Below are 17805 nucleotides of genomic sequence, written 5' to 3' on the forward strand. Positions count from 1 at the left end.
ATGGTAGTATTTGATTACCGGACTTTATCAAGTTTGATCATATCAAATCTAGTAGCAGTTAGCTAACAAGATGAAATATTCAGGATATATTAGCTTTCTTTGGCAGAGGCACGCGTATTGAAAAATATCTACTTGAATCTTATAGCGGAATAAATTTTTGCATCATTAGCAGCACCTGTATATATTATAACATGTAACCTGACTCATTTGGATGACTTATCTGTAGATTTTCTTTGGATGACTTATTAATGCTTACTAGTGTACACATTAAAAGTACTCAGATGGACAGTATATAATCAACTATATATATAACTATATATATATATAACTCAAACTCTAAATTTTATAAGCAACTTTTGGTTGGTCATATTAAATAATACCTGCAATAAGTTATAGTAAAAAGTCTACATTCAAATCTTATACGGGATAGAATGTGAAATAAGAAATACCTGTAGTAGCTTTACGAAGATAAGGTTATTTAAAGATAAAAATACTCTTAAAGTATTATTGCTATATATCAATCTCTTGATTATTAATCACCGGATATATAAATATTAATCCTTTTCATTTTTATTTACCGGAAAACAATTCATACTACTTATGGAGTACTTGTTATAATGTAAAGGGAATTAATGTTAGGGTTTGCCTTGAATTTCTTATTTTATTTAAATTTTATCATAATTTTGTTTTACTTCAAAAATATTTTCTTGATGGAAAAGGTTTTCTTTGTTGGAAAAAGATTCTACCATGTCTATCATTTTCTTGGAGGACATGTTTTGGACTTCTATAAATAGGAAATCCTTTCTTTTCATAAACAACACAATAGCATCCACAGTGCAGTCATTAAAGAGTCTTGTTTAGGGGGAGATTATTCTCCCAATAGATTTTATGTTTTTTTATATTAGCTTTTCAATATGTAGGTCATTTGACCAAATCATATTATAATATTATGTCTTTTTAGTATATTTTATTTGTTCTTGATTTATCGCCATTCAAGGTTTACAATATTAGCTTCCGCATGACGCCCTGATTATTTCGATCTCAACAATTAACACTACTGATGTCTAAAACTTGAACTAAAAAAGTAGACTTTGTTTCAACTTGGGCACTTTAGCTTTCTAGAGTCCGGAACCAAAATGCCCCCAAAAAAACATTTTGAACCGAAATACCCCAACAATAAAAAAATGTTACCAAAATGCCTTTAGCGCAGTAAATTACTGCGCTATAGTGCCTCCTTTTTTTTCCGGCCCTTTTGGTTAACCCTTCTTCCATTACACTTTTTAACGTACTTTGACCGTAGATTAATCATGCTTCGGGGCCCCGAAACTTCAATATTTTATATAGAACCCTACTTATTTTTGTGCGATTAATAAGGTAGGATCAATACATCAAGGATACGCAAAAGTTCGGATGGCCGTTTTAGTGGCTGAAAAGTGCTCGAACGCCATTTTCGTTTGAAGGCTCGGTGACATTAGCTTGAAGTTCTTTACGAATACTTAAACTTGTTCATTAATAATTAATCAAAAGTTAGTCAAAATGACAGCATTCATACAAAAAAAAAAAAACTTAATTAAATTGCATCATTCATTCATAACCTTGAGTAGATGAAAATACTTAACATACTAATTAATAAGAAAGCCAAACTTTTTAAAATACAATCATCAAAGTAAGAAAAAAAAATTAAAAGACATTCATCAATTAATTCCCTTGAGTTGATCTTCCGCCACCACAGCTAGATGTGCCACCATCACTAGAGGTACTTCCACCGTGAGATGTAGTTTGACCACCATGCCGTAAGGGACACTTGCGCTTATCATGACCAACATAATTGCAAAATGAGCATTTTCGAGTGTATCTCCCCGGTGGAACATCCATTTCATTATGAATACGCGAGTATGCATTCTTTCTGAATTTACGGATAAATGCTTTATTTGCAACCATTGAAAATGGATCCGGTGGCCAATAACTCTCACTGCCAAGTGGGTAGAACCTTTCAACATACATTCTTGCATAATTTTCAACTGTATATTCCTCAGTCATGTATGAGGAGGCGTTCTTTCCCATTGTGATAAAACACTTGAAGGCATGAGAACATGACATGTGATATGATTACCACTTGCCGCATGTGCATGTTCTTGGAATCTCACAAATTGTGTGGACGTTACCTCCTTTAACTTGGTGCACACTTGTTGTGAGTTCAAATATGCGCTCTGCAGGGTTGTACTCCATTCGGTCATGTTTCTGAGCCTTATATTTGTGGTACTCGAACAGTTTTGACGGTTTTGGCATCCATCTTAGACCTTCTGTTGCATATGCTTTGTCTTCTTTTGATCTAGTGACGAACCGCTCCATAACCTGCTTAAATTTCATTCTCACCATTGCGGTGACAGGTAGTCCGCGTGCAGATTTCAACAAGCCATTGAATGACTCAGAGCTATTTGTTGTCAGCATACCCCATCGCCTACCTTCATCCTGGTGTAATGTCCATTTGTCTTTATCAATTGCATTCAACCAGTGGAAGGCTTCCTCATTCACCCGCCTAATAATGTCCATCTGCAGGTTAAACTTCTTCTCCTGATGCTCTGTTGCAGCCGCCCACATCCAATTGCAAAGTGTTGGGATTCGATATGCCTTTTGGAAGTTTGCCTTCAAATGCCTTAAACAATAACGATGTTAGGCAAAGGGTGGCTGCCACCCCTGCAAATTGAACATATTGTGCAATATGCCAGCATTTCTGTCTGATATCACACAGATTCCCATGCGATCCTTAATAACGTGTTGCCTTAAGTAGTCCAAAAACATACCCCACGTACTAATGCTCTCATTAGCTGCAATTGCAAAAGCTAGAAGGAATATAGCTCTATTTGCATCCATTCCAACTGCTATTAACAGCTTTATGTCATACTTCCCGTACACATGTGTTCCATCTATTGATATTACAGGCCAATAATGAGCAAAGCCATCAATGCATGGTTTGAATGCCCAAAACACAAAATCAAAAATATTACCGGGCACACCAGGTTTCGATTTGAGCTTCCATTCAACAATAGTACCATGATTGAAGTGTTGTAGAACCGCCATGTATCTCGAAACATTCTTGAAAGAGCCCTCCCAATTGTCGTAGACTATCTCATGTGCACGCCTACGCCCAAGATACGCCTTCCTCCTAGTAACAGTTTTGCTATATACTTTCAGGACGGCTGTAATACAATCTTTAATAGGGAACCTGAAAAAGTTGAAATATCAGCATATAGCAACGAGGAACATTATATTAACACCAAAAATAAAATGAACATAGGCGAAGGGGATACCTTGGGTTTTTTCCAATGTCGCCAACTAACACACGAGTAATCATATTGGTATCTAGATTGCAATGATCATCTGGGAGGTCACCCATATCACAAGTGTGCTTTGTGTAGAACTTTGAAATAGTCCACATCTTTTCAGCAGTTTCCTTACCACGGAACATCCATTCACAGCCTTGATATTTTCGCTTGTAGACCAATCGCCTAAGTTTTCGTGTGGAATCGTCAACTTTAAACTCCCTCATCCCCTGGATGCTTTGAGTTGTTGGATAGGCTGAGGATGTTCCAACCTGATTCTTCCATCCCGATTGAGGAGACCGTCCGATATGATCCATATCAGGTGTATAACCCCTAAATAATATAATCGACATCATTAGTAGCATTCAAGTGCCACTTCACATAATAATAATAATAATAATAATAATAATAATAATAATAATAATAATAATAATAATATTGTAAAAAATGAATATTTACCACTGCCCATCAAATTGCTGACTTAAACTATCCAGAGGCATTTGGCTAGTCAAAATTCTTTCATAGGTACTCAAGTCAGGGTAATTGTGTTGATAAGTAGGTTCCGCTTGAGTGACTTCAGCCTGAATTATAGACGGGGCTTCCCGACGAGGTCTGTTTCAGGCTTCCTGAGGAGCCCTAGTCATGAATTCAAATCGATTAATGGGCACCTTCTCTATATACATTTCAAGGACGTTTAAAGTTATGCATTGCCTATAATCGTAAGGCGCCTTCAAATAATCAGTCAAAGAATCATCGTCTTGAATGTACCACTGTCCATAACTAGTTACACCTTGCGGCGTAAATGACACTGGATATTTTTCAATTATATTTAGATCAAAATCATTTCTACTAACTTGTAGTCTATTATACAAGGCTTGGAGTAGTTTTGAGAATTTTAAGTCAAGTGGAAACTTAACATGATATTTTGGGGGAGAATCGTAGCGCAAATTATTTTCCTCGAATATAATTTGTCCGTCCCAAAATAAAGAAACTCTAATTCTTGGAACATCTGCCATATTTTGAATAATTGAGGAGGAATACAAAATGCTAAAACTAGTTGAAACTTAGAATTTTATGCTTTTTTTTTTGCCTTATACGAACTCGGTATTAATAGGATTCGAAGTTTGAATATAAAACCAACACATGCATGCAATTATAGTGTCTTGCAGTGTTACGTCAAATCAAATTAAGTATAAAGTGTTGCATAACGCATGAAATAACTGTGTTATGGCAGAATAACGTAGTAAATTACTGCGTTATTCTGTCACAGAGCATCATAACGCGGTAAAATAATGTGTTATGTCAGAATAACGCACTAATTTAATGCGTTATACTGGTATAACGCAGTATTTTACTGCACTATGCCGCTGCATCGTATTGTCACCTCAACTGTCAAACAAAAAAACGTCATGATTTGAATCAAACTTTATATAACGTAATTTGACGAATAACTATTACCAACACAACATTCCACACAAAATTGAGTTACAATGTCATTTTTTGACCAATTTAGAGATATTAATCGTGTTATGTCGTTCACTCCAGCAAACATCTTTGAAGCAATGGGTAGGACCTGGGAACTAGGTGATGATGATTTTCATTACTCAAATAACCCTAACGACAGATTCAATCGAGAATACAATAATAAAATGAGAGGAGTGGGATTGGCGTGTTAGGGAAGCTGGAGCACTGGAGCACAAGTTAGCGTCAGTAGGGCTTAAATGCCCAAAAAAACGTGCTATGTCAATGCCTCGCGGAACTCCACAAGAGTTTAATTTGGCTCTTAATCGTTTTCGTGAAGATAACAATCGGATGCAAATACGTTACCATAGGGTAGAATATGGTATACATGGTAGCACAAGATTTAGATCCAGGTGGGATTCGGACTGTGAAATGTCCGATGAAGATTAATATTTTTCTTACAATAAGGTAAGTAGGTAGGGTCATAAAGACCCTCCCCCTCGCCCCCCCCCCCCCCCCCCCCCCCCCCCCCGAGGGTACTTGGGGGTTTGTCACTATATAAGTAGCCCTTTCTTTTGTTATTAGACTACACCATATTCAATGTCGAGTAGTAGAAACTCAGCTTGGTCTTTACTCCTTCCAAAAGAACCAAATAGCAGTGATGATGAGAGTTCAAATCATAGCAGTTTTTCGAGCGATACCAGTGGTTTCAAACTAGATGAGCTAAATCCCCACCTTCTTATAGAGCGTAATGATGATTTCTGCAGTGTGAAATATTCAGATCCGCGGGAATATTATTGCGATTTACGCCGACAATGGTCACATCGGCTTGCCGAATCAGAATGTCTTGTTCGTGACTTGGAAAATCTCAACGCTCCAATCCCAACAAAGTACTCCTTAACCATGCCTCAAGTAGGTCTAGAAACTTGCGAGCTTGCCGTGCAAAGGATTAGAAAAGAAAACAACAGAATGCTGGCAAGACGATGTAGATTTTACATGCTACAGTTGGCCGAAGAACAAGCATCATCAACCGTTAGAGAACTAACTGCTACTGAAAAAAAATGTGTCTTACGAAACCGCCAATATTTTTCTGAGGACGATATTGAGGACTTGTACTCTGATGATGATTAAGAATGTTGTGATTTTGGCTTTCTTATTAATTAGTATGTTAAGTATTTTCATCTACTCAAGGTTATGAATGAATGATGCAATTTAATTAAGTTTATTTTTTTTGTATGAATGCTGCCATTTTGACTAACTTTTGATTAATTATTAATGAACAAGTTTAAGTATTCGTAAAGAACTTCAAGCTAATGTCACCGAGCCTTCAAACGAAAATGGCGTTCGAGCACTTTTCAGCCACTAAAACGGCCATCCGAACTTTTGCGTATCCTTGATATATTGATCCTACCTTATTAATCGCACAAAAATAAGTAGGGTTCTATATAAAATATTGAAGTTTCGGGGTCCCGAAGCATGATTAATCTATGGTCAAAGTACGTTAAAAAGTGTAATGGAAGAAGGGTTAACCAAAAGAGCCGGAAAAAAAGGCACTATAGCGCAGTAATTTACTGTGCTATAGCACTTAACGGAGCCGTCCCCGTTAAGTACTTTAGCGCAGTAATTTACTACGCTAAAGGCATTTTGGTAACATTTTTTTTGTTGGGGTATTTTGGTTTAAAATGTTTTTTTTTTGAGCATTTTGGTTCCGGACTCAGCTTTCTATTCGTCGAGAAAGTGAACGATATGGTCGTCCAAGGCAATAGTGGTCCAAGGCAATAATAGTCCCTGCATTGTTGTATTTTTTTCAACTATGGGAACCAAACGACTCCCACAATGTTCAATTTGGGAACCAGATGACCCCTACAGTGTTCAAATTGGGAACCAAAAGACCCCTAAGAAAACTGGGAGTATTTTCAAACAGGGGCCTACTAGTTGTCTAAGGGGCATGACTTGCTATTTGACTTTGAGTGTATATATACAACCAAGTCCTAAATGGTCCCTCTTCTCATCTTTAATTGCACAGACAGCTATTCCCAGAACTTGTAAATAGACAAAGTATATTCAAAGAAAACAAAATCTTTTCAACATCTCGTTTTCAAGATTTTGCTTCGAGATGCTGCAAAGATAATTTGCACATGGCCATTGTCAACCTATGTTGCTTGGGTCCTTCAACAAACCACACCTGTGTCAAATCCTCTAGAAATCCACAGCTTTTGGAGGATCCGACACGGTCGATGATACATTTGAAAAGTTCCAACAACATAGCCGTGAACACGCATATAAGAACTACTTGAACGCTGCAAGTTATTCAAGCTTCAATATTTTGGCTGACCGTTTACCATGTTAGGAAACTTCCGTTTGATTAGTTATACTTCTCACTACGATAGCGTTGGAGATAATTAAGTAAATAAAAATGTACTCTCTCAATCAATTTAAACTTTTCAATGAGGTCAAACAATTTAACATGCTATAAGAAAAAGAAATGCATCTGGGTTAAAGTCTCATGACCACTCATTATCAAAAGAATTTTATGTGTTTAGCTTGTAAGAACTGGACTCGCACGAGAGAGACCGTGTTAAAAATATACTTAAAGTACCACGAATGAAAAATGTACTCCCCCTAATTGTAAAATCTTTTACTAATAAGATGGTCATGTTGGGTGTGTGTGAACAAAATCCTACATTGGTAGCTGGAAATTTTTTTTTTTTACTTATAAGGTGCTGGATACTCTTAATGGTGTGCCGCTTTTCAGGAAAAATTGTGCGGGCTTGACCCAAAGCAGACAATATCACACTATATTAAAAATATCCATAGAACTGTTTTAGCCCAACAAATTACATAGAAAAAGAGAGAGGATCTGAGGAAAATAATTTTATTAACAGCTCAATAGGGGCTCTATTACCCTTATATACCATGGTTATACAACATTATTCTTCTAGCAAATACAACATGCATGGTAAGCCTAAAGGACCATAACGCAAGTGACACTGACACTTTCTTTCATTAATTCTAATTTACAACCCCACACTTGCAATTTCTACTAACACAACTACTTCTTTCTGTTTCTTTGATCAAACAAAGCATCTGCATATTGTTGAATATTTTGATGATGATGATGAGGACTAGGCAGATAACTTTTTGAACTCACAGGCAAATAATTCCCACTTAAAGACATTGGCACAGGGAATCCTAATCCTGCAGTAGCAGCAGTACCATTAGCTGGCCTAGTTGCACCTGCTCTTTCCAGTGATTGCACTTGATTCTTCAAGAATTTCACATAATGAATTGCTTCATCTAACATTGATGCAGTGTCCATTTTTGTACCACCAGGTACTAATCTTTGTAAAATCCTTATCCTTTCACTTATCCTTTCTCTCCTATGACGCGCTGCGACACTTTGTGGATCAGTCGATATTTTTACGTTCCTTCTTTTTGGTGGTTTCACAGATTCAGGGTCTATATTAATTGGCTGCATTGCTGCAATTCTGAATATCATTTCTCTCATTGCTGCCATGTTGCTACGATTCATCGAATGCGAATTAAATGCACCTGAATTACTACCAGAATTGGCTAAGAAATTAGGATTTTGATGGATTGGAGAAGAGTTTGTGAATGAAATTGTCGAAGGCATGTTCAAGAAACTTTGTGAATTTTGGTCAATTTGATGGAAATTATAATTATTGTTGTCGCCGCTATTGTTGCTGTTGCAACTTCCTTGTGGACTAAACTCCATCATTGGCAATTCAGAACAGTTACCTGTCGAGACATAGTATAATTATTCAGTTAACAAATATGTTGTTTCTCGAATAGTTTAATGTATTTTTAGATGAGATAGTCACACACTTTAACGATACTTACCAGTAGAGAAGTCGGGAAATTTGTCCAATTGCATCATGAGCATCATTTCCATTTGATCTTCAGAAGATGCTGCTGATTTGAGCATGTCAATATCCATGGCTAACTTTTATAAGTTTAAATCACTAGAAGAGAAATGTTAAAGGAAAAAAAAAATGTAAAAGATGATGATGGGTTATTGGAACAGGGGAATGGGTAAGATAAAGAGAAGGGTGAGTAAACTCAGAGTTTTGTCAGAATGCTGCAGTGAAATGGCAAAGCTCTGCTACTAGCAGTGGTACTACTACTACTGCTATTGTTTTTTGATATAGCTATTAGGTTGGGGAGAAGTGAAGAAATTGAAAGGAATAAAATAGTGATATTGGAAACAGACCATCTAAGCTCCTGTGGGAATTGAAGGCTATATATAACAAGTTGTTTCATTATTATATACTGCATATATACTGCATATATATTTGATATTTAGTATGCTTCTGAGAAGCAGATAAATAATTCAGTAAGAATATAATACCAGCTTTTATTATGTCATCAAAGTTGGTAAACTTTTCCCTCTCCCTTTCTTTCTTTCAATTTCCATGTTTATAATATTCTTTTAATTAAGAAAAAGGAAAGAAAAAAAATAAAAAATAATCTTCTCTTGCAGGTTTACAGCTAGCTCTGTTGGAACAAGTAATAATTTTGTTTATAATCATTACTCATATTTTCGTTTATAACTTTGTTTATAATCCATAGTGTTGTTTTGTATAATTATATGGTATCGGAATTCATTGATCCGGCTAATTTAGATTTATATCGCGTAAGACCTATTTAAGGAAGAAGCACTGTCCACCGAGAATTTTTTCATTCGTATGGCCCGAACTCGAAAACTCTAAATAAGTATGGAGAAATTTCATTCATCTCACCGTATTCTTTACTGATAATGTGCGTTGTTGTTCTTGCTTTTATGTTAATTTAGAAAATAGCCTTACCTAGATACATTCTTTTTGACTGATTTAAAAACCAATTGATATGAAGAAGAAAAAAGAGAAAAAAGATCTTAGTAGTAAGATTATTCTCTGAGAAGGTAAAGATGAGTGGGCTAGGCCCACCATTTGGAAGGTTTAGATCTACCCACTGTGGCGGGGATGCCATAAATGCTTTTGATGTGATGCATGAAGCGATATGATATTTAAATAAAAGTAAATAAATGTATTCACTCTTTGTCTTAAATTTTCACTTTATTATATATAAAGAAGACCTTAGCTAAAACCCCACACACACATGACAGAAGTCAGAGGTCTCATGCTAGCTCATTGAAGTAAGTCAACTCACCGCCGGCCGGTGATGTCGGCGGCTAGAGACTTGACCTGTTACTGGAGATATCTGTTAGGAGCCAGAAGTAGTGGACGCAAAATTTTTTGTAAGCAATATTAATATTCGAAAAAGCGAATAAATGAATAGATTACTATAATGTCATGTGGTATCATTTTTCATATTTATATCAATTTCATTTTGCTTATTATCTACCTAATATGATGTCATGTGTAAATAAATAGATGGGTCTAACTCAACCCAAAAGCTAGCTTATGAAAGAAGGATTGTCCAAGTCCATATAAGGAGACTACTCATCTCATTAACCATCGATGTGAGATTTTCATTCTTCAACACGTTCTTGGCACAAAATACTGTACGTGTTCAAGGAAAATGGGAGATTGATGCGATGACGTCACACACCGAATTGGTGCAGGGTGGATGAAATGGAGGCTTGCCTCCGGAGTGTTGTGCGACAAGAAGGCGCCACCAAAACTCAAAGGCAAGTTCTACAAAGGGGTGGTTAGGCCGACTATGTTGTATGGGGCGGAGTGTTGGCTAATCAAGAAGTCTCACGTTCAGAAGATGAAAGTGGCGGAAATGAGAATGCTGCGATGGATGTGTGGGAACACTAGGAGCGATAGGATTATGAATGAAGTTATCCGAGAAAGGTAGGAGTAGCCTCAGTGGAGGACAAGATGCGGGAAGCGAGGCTGAGATGGTTTGGACATATGATGCGGAGAGACGCAAATGCCCCAGTGTGGAGGTGTGAGAGGCTAGCTATGGACGGTTTCAGAAGAGGTAGAGGTGATTAGACAGGACACGACGCATCTTCAGCTTACTGAGGACATGACCTTAGATAAGAGGGTATGGAGGACTCAGATCATGGTAGGAGGTTAGTAGCTATAGGTAGTCGCGTTTATCTTTTCTTGCCAGTAGTTGCATTGATCTTTAGTTTCTTGTCCCTTGATTTCTACGAGCATCTGTTTGCACAGAATGGTTTATCATGGCTTATTCACTTTCGTTGTTTCCATTTTCATAATTGCTTTGAATTATTTACCCGTATCTAACCTTTCCTATGTTTTTTCTTGAGCCGAGGGTCTTACGGAAACAGCCTCCCTACCTAAGGTAGGGGTAAGGTCTGCGTACAATCTATCCTCCCCAGACCCCACATTGTGAGATTCACTGGGTATGTTGTTGTTGTCAGTTTATCTAAACTCAACTTTATTAACATGAAATATATAGATGAATTTGTAAGTAACGGAACAAAATACATAAAGCCTAACAAGTGAGTCATGCTTTCTTAAAATTTGCCTAGAACCATCATCATCCTATATGATTATTTAAGAAAAAAAGCAGAAAATAAGCGATCTACAACGTCAAAGTTTTTAACCTACTCTGTACAAGTTGGTATTGTACGTATTTTGGAGCGCTGACTAACTCTGCTCAATATCTTACACCTTTTTTTTTTTTTTTTTTGAACGATTCACTAAGTAATGATAAAAATATTACTAAATGTTAAATTTATTAAAATAAAATTTTGAATCAGCCCTAATATACATTTGGGAAACGGATCAAGTTGGGTCGAGAGAGGTGGTTGTATTATTATTACTGGGGGTATTTATATTATGGCAGACTACTGCAACTTACAGCTTAAAGTTTTTGAGCCCTTTGTTAAGGGTTGGAACGCATTTCGAGGTGGATCAGCTTGTGCAGAGGACTACTGTTTCATGTGCTGTTTTTAAGCTAACGAACTTACCTGTGGTGAACTGCTTCTTCCTTTAATTTCCCCGCCTTTCCCCTGCCATTATTTAACACACTACTTTTAAAGGCCACAAAATTCCCCTATAAGTACTGTATTTTTTACTTTACATATTCATTAATAAAATTAATTGTTAAAATAATTAAAAAGAATATTTAATTAAGTTAGTGTTATCACTCTAATCTGTATAAGTTTAAATAAAGTTTCAGAATGTATAAAACACTTAGTAAAATCAGATTACACAATCTGTAAAAACTTAAAACCAGTAAATTACAGAAACTGGAAAATGAACAGAAACTGGAAAAATATTTTTCAGAATATAATCGAGCCCACTTAGTTCAAAGTGTGTTCTTAAGGAAATTAATTATAATATATAATATGTATTCTGTTTAAGGAGATTAAAACTTGTGTAGTTTTCTACTCCATATGAATATTAGTATTCTGACTCGAAGATATAAAAACTTCGTTGGAATACCAAAGTTCATAATTATATTGCGATTTGAAGAAATAAAATCTTCATCGCTTAAGTTTGTGATTTAATTGCTATTCTGGTTTTATTAACTAAAACAGTTTGTCCATTACACAGTGACAAAGAAATAATGGCAATTGAGACTGGAACTCCCTCTGCGACTGGAACTCCCTCTGTGACTGGAACTCCCTCTGCGGGTATTGCACCAGTGGCTACTCCTACAACCCGTACCGCTGTGCCACCGGCTAAGAAACCTGCGAAGTTCACCGGTGCCAACTTTAAAGGATGGCAGCAGAGAATGTTCTTTTGGCTTATCACCCTTGGTATGCAAAAGTTCACCAGTGAGGACCCTCCCGTGCCTGCCGCTGACATGCCTGACAATCAGAAGTTCATGGTTACTGAGGCTTGGAAACAGGCTGATTTTTTGTGCAAAGGCTACATTTTGAGTGCCTTAGAAGATGATTTGTACAACGTCTACAGTGCAGTAGAGACCTCCAAAAAACTGTGGAGTGCACTGGAAAAGAAGTACAAAACCGAAGATGCTTGCTTGAAGAAGTTTGTGGTTGCCAAATTCCTAGACTACAAAATGGTGGATGGAAAAACTGTTGGAACCCAAGTTCAAGAGCTTCAACTTATCTTCCATGACCTTATTGCTGAAGGTATGGTAGTGAATGAAGCATTCCAAGTGGCTGCAATGATTGAGAAGTTGCCACCCTCATGGAAAGATTTCAAGAATTATCTTAAGCACAAGAGAAAGGAAATGAAGTTGGAGGATCTTGTGATTCGTCTCAAGATCGAGGAAGATAACAAAACCGCTGATAAGAGGTACCGTAAGAGTTCACCGATTGAAGGGGCAAACGTCGTTGAAGATGCTGCTCCGAAAAAGAACAATAAAAGGAAGAGGCATTCTGGAAAGGAGAAGTATCCTAACAAGAAAAAGTTCAAGGGCAACTGTTATAATTGTGGTAAAGCAGACCATAAAGCTCCCGACTGTCGTGCCCCCAAGAAGGACAAAGAGAAAAACAAGGGTCAGGCAAACATGGTGGAAGATGTTGATGACCTGTGTGTAATGCTGTCTGAGTGCAACCTGGTTGGTAACCCAAAGGAGTGGTGGCTTGATTCTGGCGCCACTCGACATGTGTGTGCCGTTAAGGAAGCATTTACAACCTACACTCCCGCTGGATCCAAAGAGGAGCTATACATGGGAAATACTGCAACAGCCAAAGTTGAAGGATATGGAAAGGTTCTGTTGAAGATGACATCCGACAAGGTGCTGACTCTCAACAACGTCATGCATGTTCCATCAATTAGGAAGAACCTAGTTTCAGCCGCACTACTCGTGAAAAATGGGTTTAAGTGTGTGCTGGTTAGTGATAAATTTGTACTTAGTAAGAATGATATGTTTGTAGGAAAGGGCTACCTCACTGAGGGCCTTTTCAAACTTAATGTAATGGTTGTTACCAATATTAATGGAAAATCTGCTTCTTCTTACTTATTGGAGTCAAATAATTTATGGCATGTTCGTTTAGGTCATGTTAATTATAAAACCTTGCGAAAAATGATTAGTCTTGAAATATTGCCTAAATTTGAGTGTAATATATCTAAATGTCAAATATGTGTTGAATCAAAGTTTGTTAAGCATTCGTATAAGTCTATTCAAAAGAATTCAAGTCCTTTAGACTTAATCCACACTGACATTTGTGATATGAAGTCAATATCATCTCGCGGTGGGAAAAAGTATTTCATAACTTTTATTGACGATTGTACTCGATATTGTTATGTTTATTTGCTAAATAGTAAGGATGAAGCAACAGAAGCATTTAAGCAATATAATAATGAAGTCGAAAATCAATTGAATAAAAAGATTAAAATGATTAGAAGTGATAGGGGTGGAGAATACGAATCTCCTTTTGCAGAGATATGTTTAGAATATGGAATTATTCATCAAACCACCGCCCCCTACACACCACAATCCAATGGAGTTGCAGAAAGGAAAAATCGGACATTGAAAGAAATGATGAATGCTTTACTAATAAGTTTCGGTTTACCACAGAGCTTGTAGGGGGAAGCTATCCTTACAGCTAACCGAATACTCAACAGGGTGCCCCACAGCAAAACACAATCTATTCCATATGAACTATGGAAAGGAAGAAAACCCAACTTGAAATATTTCAAAGTGTGGGGGTGTTTACCAAAGGTACAAGTTCCTTTACCTAAAAGGGTAAAACTCGGACAAAAAACTGTGGATTGTGTTTTTATTGGATATGCTACAAACAGCAAAGCTTGTCGGTTTTTGGTTCACAAATCCGACAATCCCGAAATTCATGTTAATACGTTAATAGAATCAGACAATGCTGAATTCTTTGAAAATATTTATCCGTATAACATTGAATGTAAGTCATCAAGTGAAAGATCTAAACGGCCGCGGGAAGAACCAAAGGAAAGTACACCAAGTGAAAAGGATCCAAGGCGTAGCAAACGTCAAAGGACATCTACTTCCTTTGGACCAGACTTTGTGACATTATTGCTTGAAGATGAGCCTCAAACATTTAAAGCAGCAATGTCTTCTTCTGATTCAGCATTTTGGAAAGAGGCAGTCAATAGTGAGATTCAATCAATCTTAGATAACCATACATGGGAAGTGGTTGATCTTCCTCCTGGAAACAAGCCTTTAGGTTCTAAATGGATTTTTAAAAGGAAAATGAAAGCTGATGGCACTATTGACAAATACAAGGCAAGACTTGTGGTCAAAGGTTATAGATAAAAAGAAGGCCTTGATTATTTTGACACATACTCGCTTGTAACAAGAATAACGTCCATTCGGGTGTTAGTGGCTCTGGTAGCCGTGTATGGTCTTGAAATTCACCAAATGGATGTTAAAACAGCTTTCTTAAATGGTGATTTGGAGGAAGAAATTTACATGGAACAACCCGAGGGTTTTGTGGTTCCTGGTAAAGAAAAGAAAGTGTGCAAAATTGTACAGTCGCTTTATGGACTTAAACAAGCACTCAAACAATGGCATGCTAAATTTGACCAAACCATGTTGGCAAATGGCTTTAAAATCAATGAGTGTGATAAATGTGTTTACATTAAAAACACTCCAGGTCACGAAGTCATTGTTTGTTTGTATGTTGATGACATGCTGATAATGAGCAAAGATATGGCAGATATAAATGCTACAAAGCGCATGCTGGCTAGCAGATTTGACATGAAAGACTTAGGAGTTGCTGATGTAATCCTAGGAATTAGAATTCATAGAACTCCATAGGGTATAGCATTATCACAGTCTCACTACATAGAGAAAGTACTTAACAAATTCAAGTACTTGGATTTCAAGATTGCCAGAACTCCAATTGATGTGAGTTACACATTTCAAAAGAATGAAGGTGAAAGTAAATCACAAGGGGACTATGCGAGAGTGTTGGGAAGTCTGATGTATATCATGAATTGTGCACGACCAGATATAGCATGTGCTATTAGCAAACTGAGTCGGTTTACAAGTAATCCCAATCACACACATTGGATGGCAATGAAACGAGTTTTGGGGTATCTGAAACATACTCAATACTATGCTTTGCATTATAATAAATATCCCGAAGTGATTGAGGGATATAGTGATGCAAATTGGATCACTGGATCATCTGAAGTTAAATCCACAAGTGGATATGTTTTCACAATTGGGAGTGGAGCAGTGTCTTGGAAATCATCCAAACAGACTTGCATCGCCCGTTCCACTATGGAATCTGAATTCATAGCTTTAGATAAGGCCGGTAAAGAAGCTGAATGGCTCCGGAATTTCTTAGAAGATATTCCATTCTGGCCCAAACCTTTGGCTCCTATATGTATACATTGTGACAGTCAAGCAGCAATAGGTAGGGCAGGGAGCGTAATGTATAACGAAAAATCTCGTCATATACGACGGAGACACAATACCGTTAGACAACTCCTCTCTAGTGGCGTTATCACGATTGACTATGTAAAGTCAAGAGATAACGTAGCGGATCCGCTTACAAAAGGCTTATCTAGAGAGGGAGTTAGTAGATCATCAATGGGAATGGGGTTAAGGCCGAGGACAAGTCATCATGGCGGTAACTCTACCTAGTAGACTGGAGATCCCAAGATCTAGGTTCAAGGAGATCAAACAAAATTATGACTGACGGTTCAACATTGTCAAACAACTCAACCCATTCTCGGATGAAGACAATGTTTAGAAATAAGGGTAAAACTTTATGGCTTGTTAATGAGTTAATAAAGCATTAAGGTTTTTAATGATTATCTAAATCTGGCAGTGTATGACCAGATAATGTGGCTATAGGACCACATGTTTAGAAATCACCTATGTGAGTGTTAAGTGTAAGCCACTTTAAAGGAGAATGACAGTGAAGGCCCATTCTCTATGCACTCATGAAACGAGGCGGTGTTCATGGCTGAAACGAACACAACCGTGAGAACCATAAACGGTTGAGGGTTGATTGTGTGACTTATGTTGTCTAGGTATACAACCAAGTTCAACGGTTCAAAGATATCAAATCTACCGATTGATCGAGTATGTCCGATATAAGTTCACTACGGAAAGTTCAAAGGGAAACCTACTTATCCAGATGCAGTCAATCTTCGCTTGTATATCACACTTGTCCGCGTATTCTTTTATATTATGGACATTCCCCATTCATGTGGGTGATTGTTGGGTTTTGATATTGGTGAATGGGAAATGATGGGACGGAAAGTGAACGGAATGTAAAAGGTCCCTTTTGCTTTAGTTAAAGCATCTGTCCCACATAGGAAAAAGAGAGGAAAAAAGAGGTGTATCTACTACATTACACCTTCTCTAGTTGCTAAAAGGGTTGAGGGGGCAAGGACCCCTCTCGCCGTCGTCGTCGCTCGCTCGGCTCGGCTCGGCTTCGGCTTCGGCTTCGGCTTCGAATTTGGATTTGGATTTGGATTTGGATAAAGAACAAAACGTTATTTTCTAAAAGGTTGCAAACCTTTGTGAAAAGCTGCAAACCTTTTCCTAACCAGTGCATTAATGGCTATAAATTCCAGTTAATATTCAGATTATTACTTACGAATTTTCTGAAATTATCCATTCTTCTTCTCTTCTTAAAACTTTCTTCTGTGTGATATACTACCGCTGAGTGGTTCGCCGCTACCAGAATTTGGAGTACTACTATTCTGGTAAGATAATCGTTCTATCCTGGGAGGGGATATTCCATCAACCTCGAGTACTGTGAGGGGAATAATTTCCTTAAGGACACACTTTAAACTAAGTGGGCTCGATTATATTCTGAAAAATATTTTTTCCGGTTTCTGTAATTTACTGGTTTTAAGTTTTTACAGATTGTGTAATCTGGTTTTACTAAGTGTTTTATACATTCTGAAACTTTATTTAAACTTATACAAATTAGAGTGATAACAGTTAGTAGGTATTGATGAATTTTTTTAACAATTAATAAATATAAGTTTGATTCTTATTACCTCCTTCCTCCTTTCTCATTCACTCCATGTAATAGAAATTAAATAATTAAAAAAAAAAAAAAGACTGCAACTACAGATTAAGATAAAGACGTTAATGGCGATAACGGGCAGATACAAAGTAAATATGTTTTTTATAATCTGAGGAGGAGAACTACCAGAAACGACAA

The 17805-nt window shown here is 37.1% G+C and overlaps 1 protein-coding gene across 1 annotated transcript; it reads right to left on the reverse strand.

Annotated features, from left to right (window-relative positions):
* Positions 1-7635: 7635 nt before the first annotated feature.
* LOC132623351 (transcription factor HEC1-like) lies at positions 7636-9023 on the reverse strand. Its single transcript, XM_060338096.1, has 2 exons — positions 8646-9023; positions 7636-8543 (listed from the first exon to the last, which is right to left on the reverse strand). The coding sequence occupies exons 1-2, from the start codon at positions 8740-8742 to the stop codon at positions 7837-7839; spliced, it is 804 nt and encodes a 267-aa protein (XP_060194079.1). The 5' UTR covers positions 8743-9023; the 3' UTR covers positions 7636-7836.
* Positions 9024-17805: the final 8782 nt, after the last annotated feature.

Source organism: Lycium barbarum, chromosome 2 (genome assembly GCF_019175385.1).
Source record: "Lycium barbarum isolate Lr01 chromosome 2, ASM1917538v2, whole genome shotgun sequence".
Taxonomy (NCBI): domain Eukaryota; kingdom Viridiplantae; phylum Streptophyta; class Magnoliopsida; order Solanales; family Solanaceae; genus Lycium; species Lycium barbarum.